The 20,359-nt window shown below is 40.3% G+C and overlaps 1 protein-coding gene across 4 annotated transcripts in view; it reads right to left on the bottom strand.

Moving 5' to 3' along the window:
- Positions 1-19,454, bottom strand: part of CCNY (cyclin Y) — a 121,768-nt gene extending 102,314 nt beyond the window's left edge. The window contains exon 1 of one of the 4 annotated variants that reach the window (XM_039707741.1): positions 17,109-19,454. In XM_039707741.1, the coding sequence (XP_039563675.1) occupies positions 17,109-17,262 (154 nt within the window). In that variant the 5' untranslated portion in view covers positions 17,263-19,454. The remainder of the gene's footprint in view (positions 1-17,108) is intronic. The other 3 variants (XM_039707747.1, XM_039707754.1, XM_039707762.1) reach the window with 3 other exon arrangements.
- Positions 19,455-20,359: the final 905 nt, after the last annotated feature.

The following is a 20,359-nucleotide window of genomic DNA, read 5'->3' as shown; positions in this document are numbered from 1 at the left end:
GCCTCTTCCAGGCAGAACCACAACATGTGCTGCTGTACCTTGTCCCCGACACAGCTGCCACTGCTGCACACAGCTAATGAAAGCAAGATAGAGAATCCACCCCAGAGAACAGCCCTGGGCAGGGACACTGCTAAAATGCCCATTTTCCAAATAATACCCCCTGTCACACTGTACACCTGCACTGATCAGCTGGTTCTCTCTTATCTTTAGATACAAGAAATGGCAAAAAGCCAAATGGTTGGTTATTGCATGTTTAAAAACATTTACATTTAGGAAACAAACAGAAGTGAGTAACTGAGACATCAGTGAAGTCACAGGCAGTGACTACAAATAGATAGCAGTGGGCAATAACAGAGAGATCACAGAATAATATCACCTTCTGTCTGTTTGCTTTTATATCCAGACTTTTCAAGCACCGGACAATGTAGAGACTTTTTTGGAATTCCAGTAATGACTGGAAACAGCTTCAAAATGGTGACAAAACAGATTAAAAATGGACAAGATTTCCAACCTCAGAAAGTGAACTGGGTATGTGGCAGTTTGAAAATACTGATACCTACATTTTATAGGTTTTATCTGATGGGATCCTCATTAGGCTTCAAATCAAGATATGCAAACAGACAGGTACATTTTCAATTCAACTGAACCAAAATTGCCAAGGTAAAAGTATTTTCGTAATCAGTGTTCTGGATAGGCTTCAGCTAAAATCCATAAAAATTATGGTGTAGAATGTCACCTGTTGTCTATTGTAAAATGAATATTCTGGACACTAATTTTCTGTGAAATACAATCTTTCAGGAGTTTTTTCTATTCATTGGAAATGAAGGGGAACTGAAACAGTAACACCACAAATGCATGAGCACTTGGCTGTGGTTTCAAATTGCAATATTGCTTCCTCCTTGAATATCTGTCCTGTGAAAAAGTGCAGTATGGAATTCTGGGCAGGGGGGATAGAATTTTTTTCCTCCTAATCTATTGTTTAAGGCATCATCAAACTTGATATACACAACTCAGAGGCTAGTCCCCAACTTTAGTTTAACCTCTGACTTCTACTTACCTTTCAAGTATGTAATTCTTGCAATTACTAAAGATGCCCATACAATCAAGTTCAGTATATTCTGGAAGACACCTTTTCTAGAAGAAAACACTTCCTTTTATCCAGCAGCAATGTATTTCACAATAAAAATCCAGTTTTCTTTTCAGTGAATGCTAGCAATGCTGCCCAACACACAGAGCAGCAAAACTGTGTTAACAGAAGTTTCGTGTTTCCAGTTTCTTTTCCCCTTCACACATTGCTTAGGCAAGGAAAACCCAGACCATGAAGCACAGCTGATGACCCCACAGCATTCCTACCAAAGTGTAATTATAGGACATGCAATACTCAAATCACTTCCAGCATTCTATGCAAAAAAGTTGAGACCTAAAGAAACCATAAGGCTGTGTACAGCCCCTTCAGAAATCAGGATGCCAAGGCTAAAATATACTGAGTTTTAGAAAGCCTATCCTATTTCCATAGCTAACTCAGGAAGACACCCCCTGCTCCTCCCTTTAAGTCCAAATCAAACATTGGCCTTTATGGGCATGCAACTATGCAGCACAAGCACTAAAAACATATTTCACACTGAAAATTCAACTTGATTTGGATGTCCTCATAAAATATATATTTTTTTAAAGAACAAAATTAAGTAAACAAAAAATAATTAGTATGTTTTAGCATTCTAGTCAACTCTGAAAACTTGTCACTGTGTGCTCCTAGACCACCAATGCAGCCTAGGCCTTATAAAATTAAAGTATCAAATATGTAAGGATGTCTGCTGCTCACACACCAGCACAGTTCTATAGGACATGCCCTTCTGCCTGGGAAATACAGGCACTCCAAAAACAATCCCACAGACAAACTTACTTTCCTGTACCACAAGCAATCCAAATCTAATACAGATGTTTATAAACAATGAATGATTTTTTTTAAGGCTAGTGCTATCTTCCCTTTAATAAAAGAGTCACATCTAAAGACAGTTGTAATTCTTGCCTCTGTCTTAAATGTTTACAGGTATTCTCCAGTTCTGTTAAGCTCTTCTAACACAGCACAGTGCAGATGGTCCTATGTACTTTTTCTGAGCAGCTGCTGCTGTCAGAGACGTTGTCTTGGCCAACAGGGATTTCTCAAATTCTCTGCTATATGCAAACACAACCACTTGAAGACAAGTATGTAAGGCACTTCATGGAAGGAAATAAAATTTAATGAAGGCTTATTCTGCATTTGTTTTTTAACTTTATCAAGTAATCAAGAGGTTTGGTGTTCTAAAAGTCAGTCTCATTTAGTGAGTATCTTAGCATAAAATGCACACTGCAAATACTCATCAGAAAAGGACACAGGCAGGAATGGACCTTTAGTCTGAAGACAGGGAGGGAGACAGGAGACCAGTTGTCAGCTACCTTTTAAATACACTTTCACAGAGAAAATATTTGAGACAGTAAAAAAAAATCTGTCCTTTGCTAAAACCCAGGTGGTTGAAAAAGCAAAAAGGATTTTTTCCACAGTTCAAGGTGTAGCTATTATCAAAACAGCCATAAATTAAACTGCACGTAGAGACACTGCTGAACTTCACTCTCAAAGAAAACAGCAAGTCAAATGTATAATTCAATGCCAACTTAATCTTCAAAGGAAGACCAAAGTTGCTGATCTGCCTTGGATACACCCCAGCCAAAATGTTTTAATTGTGAGGGATTTTATATAAAGACACATACATACATACACATTTTTTTTTTGTGTACATGTACACAAAAAAAAAATCAAAACAAACAACCCCATAACTAAAATAAAATCTATTCCAGATCTTGCAGCATTATTTTATTTTCAAGGAAGCAATTTTACTACAAGAACTAGATTAACTTTTCCTTTGGTCTAAACTGGCAGAAAACCTCTCCATTTCTTTTCTTGCAGGCTTCTGAAAAATTCCACACCCTGAAGGAAAAACCAAACCTCAGATCTAACTTCAGGAGGTGCCTTGATACATCACCTTGGAAAATAGAGACAAATTTTCCTAAATGTGATTCTACTAAATTCCCTGAGAAGGGTATTAGAACAAGCAAATTAGGGATGCTGCAACTTCTACTACAGTCTGCAGTCCCAGTGAACAAAACAATTATTTCCCCACCCACTGTAAGTCTTCTAGCATGCTTTAAGGGCTTTTCATTATCTCACAAATATTACTTGTTGACATGGAGATTGCTTTGCTTGAAAGATGCCAACTGATATTTTTAATTCTAGCTTGCAGCATCAAGATATTGTCTCTAAAAAACATTTCATATCAGGAAATAAAGGAATTTCCATTATGGGGAAGAGGACATATATTAACTTAAAAATAAATTCTGTTCCCAAGAGTCAGGCACAGTATTTGCAAACTATTTAATATTCAAATAGTTTTCAGCTTTCTTTGGTCATATCACCAATCCTTCCAGGGTTTTTTTCATTTCATATTTTTGATAAATAGAGAGCCAAGGACATTTCTTACTGTTGTCTCAGCTTGAAAACACATAAGTTACCCATTATTAATACATTATACTAATAAGCACAAGCATGAACACATAAAGTGTCGTTCATCACAACAACAACCTTCATTTGCAAGTAATTTCTGATTCTCCATTGTTTACTAGGTCAATGTAGCACCACGGAGATGACAATGATCCCTTCAAACCAAAGGAATGAAGCTAATGGAAATAATTAATGCTAACTACCAATATACTAGCTATTTATTGGAAACACAAAGGCATGTGCCTGGACATAGCTTCTATATGTTATCAGAAGGAAACTCTGACTTTTTCCTCCCACCTATTTTTAATTCCATTAAGAAGATATACTCAACCCAAATTTAGTTATGGCACCAAAAAATGCTATCATGACCAAGTCCTGGATAATAACTTCAGCTTGTTATGATAAGAAAGCTTACTTGTGGCAAAACAATAGACCCTGCCAAAAAGGGATAAACAGAAGACAAAAGAAAAGGATACAAGAAAAAATTAGAGCATGAAAAAAGACCACAGACCAAAACAGCAAGAATTGTAGAAGACAAGTAATGCCACTTAGCAGTAGCATAAAACTGGCTTTTCAAACCAAGTCTTGGGTTTCTCTCCAAACAATAAAGTAATAAGTAAATATTGTCAAATCTTACTTGAAAGATGCTACAAAGATCTTTCCAGAGATCAGTCAGGCTCCTGGGTAAAATTTATTTTTCAGGTTACAGGTAGATATTACCAACTCTCTAGACGACACCAATAATAAAGTTTTATCAGTGCATACTTGCCCTGTTATTTTCTATCAGATATGAAGAAAAATGTACTTTAGTTACTTGAGGAAAGAATCTGCAGCAAGCAATAGGAAGCTAATAAGACTATTTAGAAATCAGACGCAATATCCTCTTTCAACAAGTGCCTTGCTGAATACTAAGAGTCTTACAAGAGCAAGTTCCGTGTTCTGAACTACTTCAACAAGACTTATTCTCACATGGGCTCTAGGTAGAAAATGTATCATAGGAGTTAACTGTTTGATAACAACAAGCTTAGATGCTCTAGTATCATTGCAAATGTGTTTTACAGCCAGCAATGCACTTGAGTCTAGAGTTTACATGCACTGCTGAACTGACACTTCACACTTAATTATTTACTGCTGCACCCCTGCCAAAGCATTTTCATCATGAAATATACCACCCTCCATTTGATAGTCACCTGTAACAGCTTACTTCTGTTATACCTGCATCAAAGCTATTTCACCTCAATGAAAACCAGGACTAAAACCTCCATATAAGAATTGACAATGGCTCAAGCAAGTCAGCACACACTCATGAAATCTAGTTGCAATAAAATAGAATTTTTATGGCATAAATGAGACCAGTTATAAAGCTACAGCTACATTTGACAGTGTGCTGACTTAGCATGTGACATTCCTCCCAGCTTTGAGGGAAGGATGAAGGAACTGCCGATGGAGGTGATGGCACAGCCAGCAAGGGGAGCATGGCAAGCACTCATGACCATTTCAGCAGCCTTCTGCAAAACACTTTCTAAAAGCAGACAACAGGGCTAGAGAGCTCTTTTGACCTACAAACAAAAACCTTCATATGGCCAAGAGCCCAGACTAACAAAACCAAGAGAAGGAAGAGTACCAGACATGGTGCCACCACCACAGGACTGGGCTGGACTCCAGGATCCCACAGTGACAGCACAATTGCAATTCCTGCCCTGCCAGCCCCTCAGGGTGCCACCTGTTCTGCCAGGTAACCCTGGCCAGAAGAGGCCAGCCACCAATCCCACTGGGCAATGCTGAGCCTGAGCACATTCCCACTCTTCAATTGAAAGAAAACCTCTTCTATCAAGAGACCCTGTCTTTCACTTAGGACACGCCAAATCAGTCAGATTTGAGTCCCTTAACAGAAACCAAGAAGGTTCTTCATTTGCATGACGAAGGAAATGCAAAAACACATGGTTAGAGAAGATTTACATACAGCTGGACACATTGAATAATGGGCAGAGTATCAATTACAAAGATGGTAATTACCAGGAAATTTCTTCCATGAAATGCAGATCTTAAGACTCCTGCCGACTAATTCTCTTCTCAGCTTTTTATTCAGAAGAGAGCAGTGTATATGCATTCCATGCTCCTTAAAAAGAAAAAAACCTACACAGTTTCACAGCCTGTTTTAAGAATTGCAACTCATGCACCATGGTTTATTTGTTATCCCAAACTGTAATTCAGAACATATATTCATCATAAAACACACCTCTCCAAAAGATATTAAGAAAATTATAGATATTAAAATGCACTTGGAAGTCCAAAGACACAATGTAGAAACAGAGCAATCGTACCAATCTTAGCAACCATCACACAGATCCAAGAGAACAAGGACTGTTTGCTTGTCTGTAAAACATGTAGGAGAGGGAGGAAAGTAGGAATGTGCAGCAAATGTTGAAATGAAATCATGATGTAAGATAATACAGGGCTTTGAATTCAGCGTTGACAGTTATGCTGCCACCCTGGAATCTCCACTGACCCTGCTCTAGAAGAAACTGTAATTGCTGTGCACTTCTGCTCACTCAAAAAGAACTGTGAAACAGAAGGGGTCAAGTAAGAGCAGATGAGACCAGGGACAGGATGTCGGTGGGGTGTGGGTAGAAGAAGGATGGGCTCAGCACCGGCAGGAGGCAAATAAGGCAGATTATGACAGAGTGACACAAAACAAAGGGGAAGAGGGGAAAGGAGATAAAAATCAGATAGTCTTGGTAAAGCAACAAGGATGGAGGAATCATCAAAAATCATTGGAAGAATTATCAAAAAGGAATATATTTATCTTTCAGCTCAAAGCTGCTTTTACCATTGTACTAGCAACACGCCAAAAAAAAATAAACTTCTTACTTTTAAAACATCATATTCCAATATGTTCATTAAACATAAGACTTGAAGAACAAAGTTTCCATTCAAGACCACACACACATAAAGATAAAATAACTGGGGGCAGAATCTGCTACCTAACTGTAGCCTGCCCCTCCACCAAAGCCCAGAGCTTCCTGAAGCTTACAGATTCCCCAAGGACAAATGGCACGCTGGGTTGGCATCAGTTCCCAGCAGCAGTGCAGGCCCTGAGCTGGCCGCGGGCACAGGGGCAGGGGGACACATGGACACAGGGGCAGGGGGACACTCGGACATGGCCACGCTGCATAAACCCTTCCTTGGTGCAGGGATCACCCACTGCCAGCTCCTTCTCTGTAGCACCAAGGCCTGGCAGCAGCCACAGTGCCAGCACCATTCCTCACTGGAATAACCACCCTGTACAGTCAGTATGAGTACATTTTCTTTTCTTTTTCATTTTCTTAATTTGTACATTAACAAATACATTGGCATATCCGTGGGAGCCCCATTGGTATATCCATGGTATATCCATTGGTGTATCTCATGGTATATCCATGAGATAATCAACACAAAATCAGAGGCAAAAGAACTACGGAAGTGCTTCCTTGAGAGTTCTCTTCTCCTTTTCTATCCACAATCATAGAAAATTTCACTGCTGTTGAACTGCAAATTTATATTCAAAAATTAAAACATGTAGTAAGGAGGGAAAAAAAAGCAACCAAAAAAAGCCCACAATCAAATACGTGAAAATATGAGAGCAGTTGTACAATACAAGTTCATGTTCTCATGTAGTAAAATAAAACCTCACCACTTGGATTGCATGAACTGTGACTCAAATACTTGTTACAAAAGTAATTCCTTACCATAATATTTTAAAGAAATCTGATTTAATGTCGAGAGCTTACTTTTCACAAAACATTCATTTCCAGTCCAATTTAGCTTGGCACTGTCCCCTTCACTTAAATATACATTTTTGCCCAAGGGAAACTACTTTCTAGATTTAGAATTTGCATCACTGCTTATATATGGAATTTAGAATTATTTTTTTGTTTCCTTTAGCTTTCAAAGGCGGTATTGTTTTCTTTTTCTCCATGAAACAAATAGTTAAATCTCTCCTACTTCTTATTCTTTTTATCACAGACTTGATCTCTAAGACCATCTCAGTTACAGGAATCCTTCCTGTCCCTAATCCCATGAAAAAGTACAGAAAATCCTCCATACAATTACAATTCCAATTTCTATGACTGACACAGAGGGAGTAACCGTATATTGTGAATGCAGCATTCTAGACACTTACCCCAAGTGAATTATCCTAGAAGAAAGGAGGACATTTAGCTGCAGAAGTGTGATTTGGAAGCTTAAAACACAATTGCACTTCCAAACTCTTCACACACTTTCAGCCTGCACTGGCTGATGAATAAATGCATATGGATTTGTGCCAGCCAGGAACAGTCACAACAAGCAGCTCCAAGGAGGTGCCACTGAGAGCTGTGCATTCACAGGGAGCACCAGGTGGGACTGACACACAGCTCAGAGCACAGGCACATGCAAAGGATCCTGCTGCTCACTTGTGAAACTGGATTTACCCTGATGTTTATTTTACTGTCTGAACTTTGAAATCTGCATACGATTTTAACAAGAAATATCATGATACTAACCAGAAAAAAGCTCATGTATCTTAATTTCAGAATCCCTTTTCAGGAACTGTTCACTTCAAATGCAAATAAATCAATCACTGATTAGTATTTAAAAATGGAAATACTAGGATTTCAAACCACATTTATTAACAACTGTGTCAAGTGGTTAATTACAATCCTTATTTTAAAAGTGATAGTGAGTGATACAGCAGAGAATTTCACATTAAAGATCATCCTCAACATATTTTATTGAGTTTGGAAATTCAACAGATTTAAGATTCTGCCTACAGCAGCAGCTGAAACTTTGCCAGCAACTAGAAATAAAATTCTTTCTAATAAAATCTGAAACTGTTTTTCCGTAATTACAAACAAAGCAGAATAATGTTATGAATTGTTAGGCAAAATATTCTGCCACTGGACTTATTAATTTTAACTCTGTTGATTTCATTTATATATTTCATAAACTTAATTAATAAAAACAAAATGAGTCTTTCAAAGTTCTCCAAAATAAAGAGAAAACAAACAGGAGTAAAAAGAGATTTTAAAGATCCAAATTCCTAATAGCTGTGGTTCTACCTCCCAACACACAGGAAACTGCAGTTCTACAATAAGAAAACAAACTGTCTGGAAATCAAATTTCTTTTAGGATTATCTGCATGTTCTCAATTGTAACAACTTCTTTTTCCAACCTGTATTTCACACTGGTTATTCTAACAGCATTCTTTGAAGAGGAGGAAGTGGGGGGAGACCACACCAAATTAGCAGAGACTACAGTTTACTGAATGAAAACGGCACATATACCACAGAGACAACTTTTTTTCAAGCTAGAAAAACAGATGAGATCTAAAACTCCTTACATGAGCCTAGGAATGAAGAGATCTAATTCACTTCAAATGTTGAAAGACCTTCTTCACGGTCCTTAGATCACTTGCATTACTTTACAGCACAACACAGCTCACCAAGTACTTCAGAGATGTAATTACTGCTTGTAAAGCTCACTGACCACAGCCTGAAAGCTTCTTTTAGTCAAAGCAGGGAAGCATGGTCTGCTGTGCTCAGGATCAGCTACAATTCCCAAACTTTGGATCTTCTAATCTAATGCAATGTCCTTCTACAGGAAGGTCAGGAGGGAGGATAAAGAAACCACCATATACTTAGCTTTAAAATGGAACTATTGATAAATAGCACAAAAGCATAACTGCTGCCAGTTATTTCACACACACAACCTCATCTACTGACAATTCCTAAATTACCCCCTCCATAGAGAGCTTGCATTGAAGTGAAAAAGTGTAGGATAGCACTGCAAAACATCTTTGCTGACCAAGCACAGATTCTTTCCCATGCAGTGCTACTTTCAAAATCTGAAATGAATGTATTTTTTCCAGGAACAAAGATAGTAATAAGTATCTTTTTCAGTTGGAAATGTCCCTTAAAATGTCATTAAACAAATAACAGCATGGCAACAAAAAGGTACTGCCTTCCAGAATGCCGATGTGCAGTGATAAAATGCAGAACAGAAACTATTTTAAGCATGCCAGTAATTCTAAATTCTGTATACAATTCTGAATCTAGAATAGAACCCCTGTACCATTAAGTCTTGCATCTTCATTTAGTAACACTGCGCCTTTATCACATCACTTTGTGTAGCCTGACGTTACAAAGCCCTGGAGTACTCTGTATCTTCTGTAAGTTTTGTCTCCTTACAATCCAACTTCCAGATGAAGGAACAATTAATCAGTTACCACTCTTAATGAAATACCAACACAGCAAAGAAAACAATCTTTTAAAATTTCAACACGTTCTCATATTGATTTCAATACCGTTGAAAGTAAATACTTTCACTTCCCATCTGATATCTTCTGGATCTCCGCCACAGCTAAGAATCATTTTGCAGACAAAAAAAGATAAGCCAAAAGTTTGAGATACAACTTTTTAAACTATGGCTGGGTGGATTTTTATTTAAAAGAAAATTAGGAGTCAGTAGTTGAAGGCTGACTCTTCTGATTGCAGAGAGAAGGATATTACAGTGCAGATTCTTCCTCTAAGAATCACAGTAGAAAAGAGCATGGGAAATGTCACACAAGGTGGATGAAAATTCGCTTTTAATCTCGGGATTAGCTCTGTTCCATAACCTTGCCTGAGCATTCAATTATTGCAGTTTTCTGCAACATTTTCACACCAACACAGACAGTAATAAAGTGCCACTCACTGCACCAAAACCATTGACTTTATTGACACATTTTGTTCAAGCCACCATAAGCTACAGGAGGAGGACACGGTTTTGCAGTGCAAACTGCACCTGTTGATGGCATACCAAAAGTATTTCAGCAACATGGTTACAGCTTTACCTGAATTAAACTATTCATTTCCAAAGAAATAGGGAAGTAAATAAATAGGAGCTGGATTTCAATGATCCTTGTGGGTCCCTTCCGACTCAGGATGTTCTATGATTCTAACACCAGTTCATGGAAAATGTGAATCTTGTCTTAGCTGAATAATCTAAAAAATCCTTTCTAATTTTCAGGCCCAAAATGCAATAGGCAGGAAGAGAAAGGAAACAAACAAATTAAAACAAAAGGAGGGAAAATCAGGATTTTGTGCAAATTCTCCAACTAGTTTTCATTAGTAATTTTCCATTAATGCCAACCACAGCTCTGTAGCCACCTTCTATACTAGTTAAGGATTAGAAGCAGGAGCTTCGGCCTGAAGACTAAGTTCTTTCTCAACCCAGTTCAGGCTACTGAGTGCTCCAAATTTAAAACCAGTCCTCCCAGAAGAAGCACAAGAGTTGGTGATGCTCCTACTGGGGCCTGCAAAATCAGCAACAAAAGCTAGTTTAAGTTGAGCTCAGTAAAACCATCTCTGAACTTCGGTCAATTTTGCAAAAAGTTTCAGCTAAGGAAATTAACATCCCAATGGTCCATTTCAGCAATTCTGGAATATTTGCTTTTAAAGTTGGTTGTAAGGAGATAAAACTCCTTACACACTGCCCCTTCTTCTTACAGAAGATACAGGAAGTAGTAACTACTCCAGTGAAGGCTCCACCTATGCACACTGCTTGGAACAGTCCATCTAGTCCATCTGTAGTTCTAGATCTAAAAGATTTATTAATGCTTACTCGCTCTTCACATACATTTCAGAGAAGTATGGCACATATATTAAATATTCTGCAGAATGAAGTGAAAAAGATCACTCTATATGTCAGAATACACATAGAAAATTAATAAATGTTAAAATTTCTATTTATCCAAGTCCAAAGGAATGGAAAAGAAGCAACAGAAATGTAAATTCATTTCTACATGGAAAGCTCAGAGAAGGGTGATATATATATATATGCTTTCAGTTTGCAAAGTGTATTGCATATTCTTGCAAAGATGTTAAGCAAGGAAGATATTTAGACTCTGTCTGAAGTGCAGCTGGCTGGCAGGACAAGGACAAGGACAGCCATCAGGTAGTGCTAGACATTGCTCACTTATTTCCCTTCCAGCCTCAGGATACGAGAGCAGCTAGAAAAAGGCTTTGACAATGTCAGTAAGCTGCTGTATGGTGTCCCACCAGAATTGGTTTTTTTATCATCTGACCTGAGCAAGGCCTGAAGATGCAATAAACATATCCTAGAAGTTTGAAAAACCTTCAGTAAGCACATAAAATTAGGTAAACCAGCTAGGACCACACAGTGAGGAGGGTTTCATTCCTTTTAAATACATTATTCTTATTATAAAACACTAGGGAAAAAAAATCCAAATATAAATTCAAAAACATCGCATAAAATTAGGTAAACCAGCTAGGACCACACAGTGAAGAGGTCTTCATTCCTTCTAAACACATTATTCTTATTATAAAACACATGGGAAAAAAATCCAAATATAAATTCAAAAACGTCCAAAACAACTCAAAATACAGTAGTCCTTCCATTTTCTGACACCTATAATTTTAAGTTTTGTCCTTCTGTTTCAAGTACCAATTTACCCAACCAAGACTGTAACTCTCTTTCAAAGAAGATATTAATCAGATGGCACTAATAAAATTTGTCAGAGGTAAGTTCAGATATTACTAGCCTTAGTATGTGCGCCAAGATATTAATCAGATGGCACTAATAAAATTTGTCAGAGGTTCAGATATTACTAGCCTTAGTATGTGCACCTCTGAAAGTTTCTGCAGCTAAATATCAAAATATTGACTTCATACATTTATTGGTTTGATGTGAACAATGTAAAAAGGAGGTTTTAGGAAGGCTCTGTACAACACGATGGTGTCTCTTAGGAGGGCACAGGGCACAGACAGAATAACCAGATGAGGCTGGTAACAGAGGAAAAAAGAAAGCTGTGCAGGAGGCATCATTACCAAGGTGCAATATAGGCCTAGGTTCACCAATGGAGGCCATAGCAAGCTGCATTTTTAATTTTTTTATACATCAGAATACAGGGGTACCTTGATACATGACCTCTGACAAATGCTTAGGTAGATAACACCAAATTCCTAAACAGTAGTACTGAAAAACACATAAATCACCTCTATGCTGGAGTTCTGGCTAAAGGAACAAGAACATTCTTTGAAAGAGAATTTCTGTAAACCAAATAGGCTTTGTTTTTAAAGAAGGGCTATCCTTTTACCATCCGTGTTTTAGCAGGAATGTCTGTGTGCAGCACAGTAGATGTTTAATTTGCTTCTGAAATGCTTATGTCTTGACTTCTGTGAAGTAGGTCAGTTCCTTCACAATGTGCAACCCATCATGCCTTAGTTCTTGAAAACACCAGTATTCCCTTTCAGCAAAATTCCATTAGGTATATGGGGCAGACATTTTAAAACTTCCCTCTATTTTGCTAAAATCTCATCTTTCTTATAAAACCCAGCATACAAGAAATACACAAATAGTAACTAATCCCATATCAGAGACCCTCTTATGCCAGTTCCAAGAAGCTGGAGTCAAAAAAAAATACATAAATGAACAAATAAATAGCTTTTTAAAAAGTAGTCCATTCTTAGGAGCCTGTGCATTATGCAGTAAAAAAATTAACATGCTTGACCCATTATGGAAAGGGCTGAAAAGGTTTATCAGTGATGCACAGTTGCACAGGACATTATCTCAGTAGCAGTACATGACCTAGTGACATTAGGAGAAGTTTAACAAGAAGGGAAAAAAATAAATCTGATTTTTGTGGGGTGAAGGGAATAAAAGGAGAGCAATTGAACACTAAGAACCATCTTCTCTTGAAATAGCCTAGAACACTCCATCTAGTCTCTGTCTCAAGAACAGCCTTTTGGCCAGTTTCATTGTATGGTATCAGCTGTGCTTCACACCATTATATTTGTGGTAAGACATTCCCTTTCACTCCCTCACTACAGCTCCATACTTGAAAAGCTGACTGCAGAAATCATGCTCCAAACAGAGGAATCCCACCTGAGCCCATGCTGCCTTTTCCCAAGTTGAACCCCACTGGCTCTGACTGTGCCCTGCTGATGTAAAGGAGCCTGGGCTGTGGCCAGCCCAGCAGTGAGGACCTACAGGATGCACACACCAAGCTGCTTACAGGGCTTGCACAGGCCAAGTTTGCACCCAAAGAGATACAGAATCTGGCACATAAAGGCATCAACCATTTTTACTTACAGCTGCCATTAACTGCTGTAAAAGAGGTCTTGATCGCAAACAGATGTGGGAATCTACAAGTTTGAATCCACTGCCACAATCTTTTTTAAAGTAAACTTCTAAAAGAGAAGCACTGAAAAATGTGGAAGCTCACCCTAAGCAATAAATCATCAAAAACAGAAGGTAACCTCTGAATGTTACAGTTACCTTCTTGCTCTTCCTCAAAGGAGAAAAACATTAAAAATCCATGAAGTGTTCTTCATTATCATGGGCCTGCAGAAACTAACAATAAAATAAACAAAAAAACATTCTGAAACAAACAAAAACAAAGCATTCTGGTGACTGCACAATATTCAGAAAGGCAATTTTGCATGTGTGGATTTTTGTAGAAGTCCACTACCCTCTTAGAAATTTGGGGGAAAGAAAAAAGAGGAAGAGAGGTAAATTCAACTTTACTATTTTCCAGAATAAGCCTCTTGATAAATTCCTCCTCAACAAAACTCTTTCCAAACTCCCCTTTTCTTTCAGATACCAATTTACAAACAGTTGTAAAATATTGCAGAAATTGAGATTTTTCTGGCAAAGTACCAATGATGTAGAGGTATTTTGTTGTAAAACCAATACCTACTGGAAAATAATTTCTCCACCTGTTTTTGAAAAACTACTAATGGATTGGGTATGGAACTTGACTTAGAGAATTCAAACGCATGATTTTGAAGGCAGACTGGATGAGTACTTCTTTATGAAGTACATAACACAGGCAGACATCAAACAGTTCCACTAGCACTAAAATTTCCAGTTAAATTACTCTTGAAGATTTCACATCCCTCCATTTTTTTTTCTCCCTCTCATACTGTCAGAAACAGGGCCTGGAACAGTGAAAACCACACATCTCTTAAAAGCTTAAAATAGCCCACAGCTGATTTAAAGGTTCTAAAAGTCTTGATTTATTCAAGTAGCTTTACCCACTTCAAAAAATAAAATGTTTCCTGAATTTCCATCAATATGAGCATGAAAACAACTTCCACACAAAACACAGTAACTAAGACACTGCATGACATGATTTTTACAGTTCCTAAAAGTACCAGTGACAAAGTAAATGCCTGTTAGAGACACGAATTTGCACTTTGAGACCTGTCACTGACACATATACCCAAGCAGGATGGAAGGGCTCTCACTTGAAGAACAGTGAGAAATAAATTTGAAGTGTCAAAAAAGTTTCCTTTCAGTGCATTAGTCTTTGTCATCATTTATTTAATTTAAAAAGGCACATTTGGCAACACTACCAATTTGAGAAACCTTATGACTTGCAGGAATACTAAGGAATAAACACCCAGCATTCTCTCTTCACAACACAGATAACCAGACTATTGTTCTTTCATTCTAAAATGGCAAAAATATCATCAGAGTTCTCTACTGTGAAGAGTTTTTCCCCTCCCAATGTCACATCCATAAACGTCTGTATGTCATACAACTTCAAACAATCCAACAACAAAAACATAATAGCTAGTCTAATACAAAATAAAATTTTCAGAAACAAAGAATCGCCCTATTACATTTAATACTCAGTCATCATCTTTAACCAAGAGACCATTAATGAGCATGACTCCAGTGTAACAGACCTGCAACAAAGCACACTTCAGAGAGTTGTTTTACCCCAGTCTGTCCAGTTGTTTTGAATGTACAGACATCTATTACCCATCAGCCTCCCCAGTGTAAACTTCCTTCTCAGACTCTATCCATAAAAAAGGCCAAGAGTAGAGTAAAGCATAAAAAGGAAACCCATAACTGTTCACAAATTTGAAGACAGCTTGCCCATTTGAAACTGTGGCATTGCACTGACAATGGCCCCAGATGAAAACAAAAAAAACGTAAAAATAAATAATGCATGAGGTGTTTTCTGTGTTCTAACTACAGGTTACAACTCTACACTTGACACATGACACAGTTTACAGGAGAAGAGAGACAGAACACACATGTACCTCGACTCAACAAATGAAACAACCAACCAACAAACATCTCCTGGGTTTTTTTGCCAAAATATCTACTAAGATGCAGAACTTATCTACATTGTATGCACATTTTAACAAGTACACATGCACTTACTATTTCCATCAAAGCCTTTCTTCCCATCCATTAAAAAAAGCACACTGAGAACAAGGCACAAAACCCACACATCTCTGACCAAAAAGTTTACTGCAGCCTGTGTTGTTATAGATGGAGAAATCTGTACCACCAGAGAGAGCTGCATCGTGCTACACTGCACACCACTGATGCTGGAAGAATTAATCATTCACAGATCAACAATTGGTTCTTTCATCTCCCTGGCTTTCTCAGATCAGACCATTATGTATTTTTTTCCACCTACTGATCCTGTTACACTCCATTTTTCATGTAGTATGTAGCAAAGACATCTGAAAAACATTCCTATTTCTAGAAGGTACCTCACTGAAGGAAACCAGTGAGAGTACCTATATGCTTCCACGGGATTCACAACTTTACCAGAGTCAAGAAGCGATAGAACATTAAATTCTGCACTGAAATCACAATGTAATAAGCTGTGGAAAAAATGTGGATGGCAAACTGAAGGGCACCAAAGTCCTTCTTTCTGGCTCTCTACCAAAAGCCTCATGGGTTTGTTCAGTGAACAAGCCCATGAGATAGCTGACCTTTTAGCAAGTAAAGTTTTAGGACTAAATACTTCAGCTAATCAAAAACTAAATTGCATGTATACATTAACTCAGCCCACATCTTTAAAATAAAGCTGCATTCTGGCCAGGGCGAACGGCACCACATTCAGTCACGACTAAACCAACAGGAACACGGCTTTTTAAAATATCTCTGCAGAGAAAGAGAGGGCAAGGCAGTATTCACGATGAGCACTGCGCCTCATCATGACAGTAACGGAAGAAAAAGTCACTGGAAGAGGAGGTTGTCATGGGAAACATTTCTCCCACTTTTATCGCTGGCAGGGTTTGTCCTTTAGACGCTCACCCCTGCAGAGGCCTGGCAGGTGACATCCCGGCAGGTGACGCGCGCTCGGCACAGCCAGCCCTGCCAAGGGCGAGGGACGCTCCCCGGGGGCACAGCCGAGCCCGGGTGTCCGAGCCCGCCGGGACTGCCCGTAGTGTCACCTCACGACACTCTGAAGGGCGAAGGGTCTCGGCAGCGCAGAGCCGGGGCTGCACAGCTGCACCCTGCCAGAGGATGCGGCGCGCTGCGAGGATGCTCCCAGCCCCCGCTGCAAGGGTCCCGCACAGCTCTCCCCGGGGACAGCAGCAGCTCCGGAGGCGGAATGTACCGCGGCATCCCCGCCGGGAGCCCCGCGGCCGCGGGGACCAGCGGGACACGGTGCCGGGGCAGCGGGACCGGCCCGGCCCCACCCGCGGGGAGCCGCCGGGGCAGAGCCGAGCCCGCCGCAGGGAGCGGAGCGGAGGGGAGGGAAGGGCTGCGGGGGCTCCCCGGGACGCCCGCCCGCGCTCACCGTCGATGTTCTCCCGGTCGCTGATGTGCTGCAGGTTGCAGCCCGTGTCCTCCCGGCTCAGCTCGGCCTCGGGGCGGTAGGACTCCAGCCGAGAGTGGGCATTCCGGCGCAGCTTGGGGCTGGAGGAGACGCAGCAGGACGTGGTGTTCCCCATCTTCTCTGCCCGGCCCCGGCCTGGCCCGGCCCGGCTCGGGAGGAGGCGAGGGGCGGCCGGTCAGCGGGGGTGGCGGGAAGCCATGGGCGGCAGCGGCGACAAGAGGGAGCGGCGGCGGGGGAGGAGGCGGCGGCTGCGGCGCCCTGCGGCTGCACTCGCCGGCGGTTCCCCCCGGCGGCCCTCCGCGGCAGCGACACCGCAGCAGCAGCAGCGGCGGCGGCAGCAGCAGCCGCCCCGGGCGGCCCCCGCGAACCGGTTCCGGTTCAAGCGGGCGGTGACGCCTCCCGCCGGGCGGGCTGCGGGAGCGGCGGCGGAGCCCGGCTCGGCCGAGGGGCCGCCCCGGCTGCCACTGAGGGAGCCCCCCTGAGCCGCGGCCGCGCTGGCCCCGGGTCCCCGGCCCTCCTCACTCCAGCGTCCCGCACACGGGCACGGACCTCTCGCACAGCCCGGGAGCTCAGCACGCTGGTGCCGGAGGGAACGGGCCCGGGAGTTCTTCGGGACCCCCGAGCTCCTGCCCGCTGCGGGAACCCCGCGGGCCGCCCGGACCTAGGCCGGAGCCCGAGCCTGGCTGGCCCCGCGCCTGCCCCGCCGTGGGGATCCGCATCCCACCGGAGAGACTCACCGGTGTCCCCGAGATTTGTAGGGACTGCAGGAATTCCTTGAGAACTTGTTAAACTCTCCTGTGGACTGACCGTTCCAAAGATAACAGGCCATAGAGCAATGAGAGGGTGTTAAGTGCCCCCTTGTACCACCTTCCCTGTGCTTAGGGCTTTCCCAGTCAAAATCCACTTTTGCCCTGTTCAAAGTACTGTTAAAGATGGGGATGGTGCATGGCTTCATTAGTCTTTTTTGTTGGTGGGTTGTTTTGTTTTTTTTCTAATCTTTGTAATCTAAGCAAATTTCTTGACTGCTGGAGGTCTGAGTCATGGTAGTTGAATGGCTACACTGATAATTTGACAACAGAAAAGCACTTTTCTGTGTTTGTAAAAGATGCTTTGACTTACAGCCCTGTGTCCACGGAGCCATTACTTAATCTATCAGGCATCTCATGATATCTGATGTTTTCACAAGATCTGCTCAAGTCAGATGATTACATGAAAGACTTAAGTTTTTATCCTACTTTTTTTTTTCAGATCACACATTGCAAAGAAAATCAAAATTTAATTTTCAACTGCCTTTTGAATGTTTATTGATACAAATATACTCTAGTGGGATACAAAGGATCAAGATGAAGGAAAAAGATTGTGAGGTTTTTTTCAAAATCGAACTGCTTTGGGGATGTCTTCTGTAAATAGTTTTGGGACACTCTCCTCCCCAGACATGGATGGGCAGTAGATTGGGAGTTATATCAGTAGATTTGGAGTTACATCATCCCTATGTGTTTGAGTAACTCAAGGATAGGTTTAGCATCTTTTTTGTATTGGTGTATTCAGTAGTTTGCATCCAGACAAAAGGGAAGTCTTTGCTGAGCTAGTTTAGAAATGCTCTCTAGGAGGATGTCATGCTAACTAGTGCCTTCCACCACCATGCCATCGCTTGCTGAGGGCACCTCAGCCCCTGCTCTGGAGCTCACCTGCTCTCCAGCTGAGCCTGAGCCTGCTCAGACCAGGCCTGACCTTAACCTGGCAGCAGGGTAGGTTAAATCTGAAACGGGCATAAGCAACACTCAGAAAATCTCAACACAATTTTTAAAGAACCAAATAATCTCAGTATATATAGAACAGAACAGTAAGATGTTACCGAAACACCTGCCTTACCACATCTTACAAGAGGACCTCAAGCCAGGGAGATCTCTGTGGAAGACTTGTCTGACCTGCCCTGTTAAATTCCACCTTCCTGTAAGAATCAGGGACGTGCTCATTTCAACCTGTGTGATGACTCCTAGGCCACCAGTGCCATTTTAAGTACTTTTTGGGTAATGCTAACTGGGCAACTGTTGTCTTGCAGTATCAAGCCCACTACATTTTTTCATAAACATTTCATAACCCCTTATTATTTAGAAACTTGTAACAATTGTAAATGCAGTAAATTGTAAATGCAGTTTATACTTATTCTGCAATTTTCACAAGCTTTGAAACCAAACAGGCCACATAATGATGGAGATGGGTTAATTTGGAAGCTTGCTTTTCTTAATGTGTAAGTAGAGCTTAAGACATCTTCTTTATTGGAAAGGATTGTTTTAAACTTTGTGTTTTAAATAAAACTAATATTATAAAACTAAACATTGTAATTGCTTTAATGTATTTAAAATTTGTGATTATTGGCTGTGACTATGTAATCACTGGATTTATTCACTAGATGTGACTATGTGATCACTAGATGTCTTTATTGGAAAGGATTGTTTTAAACTTTGTGTTTTAAATAAAACTAATATTATATAATTATAATAAAACTAATATAATATATTATATTATAATATAATAACATTGTAATTGCTTTAATGTATTTAAAATTTGTGATTATTGGCTGTGACTATGTAATCACTGGATTTATTCACTAGATGTGACTATGTGATCACTAGATGGATGCCCTTTAAGGTCCCTTCCTACCCAACCCATTCTATATTCTAGCCATAATTCTATTATTCTGTATGGCTACCTTTTTTCTTACTCGCAGTCTTCCATTCTAAATTTTTACCTTTATTCCTCCTCTTTTCACTCTAGGAGCTTGCTGAAGTACATTATAATGACAAAGGTGCTACAATACATATATCAAATCAAAGAAAAGGGATGCTGCTCTAGGGTAATGATCTCCTGCTGGTATGTAAGAGCTGAGAAGAGGTGAAATATATACCATGAAAATATATTTGGGGTTTGATTATGATTATTTCAGCTATCTGAAGTGCATGATGCAAATGTAACTGCATTATTTGATAAATATTCATACAGTAAAGCAGGTACAGCTCACTGTACTTACTGACATGCTTAGATATCAATATATGTCCTTCTCTGATTAGAGATTATTCTGTTAGTGAGATTTACAATTTATGTATTTTAATGAGTTTGCCCTCTGGAGCAACTGCATCAGCTGAGGAACACCACAAAGCTCCCTAAACTAAGGCCAAGGCTTTCATGATTGGTCACTGCTGGCATACCTT

Source organism: Passer montanus, unplaced genomic scaffold (assembly GCF_014805655.1).
Source record: "Passer montanus isolate IOZ18808 unplaced genomic scaffold, ASM1480565v1 scaffold10, whole genome shotgun sequence".
NCBI lineage: Eukaryota > Metazoa > Chordata > Aves > Passeriformes > Passeridae > Passer > Passer montanus.
Note: the sequence above shows the minus strand (reverse complement) of the source record. Positions and strands in the feature narration are given on the sequence as shown.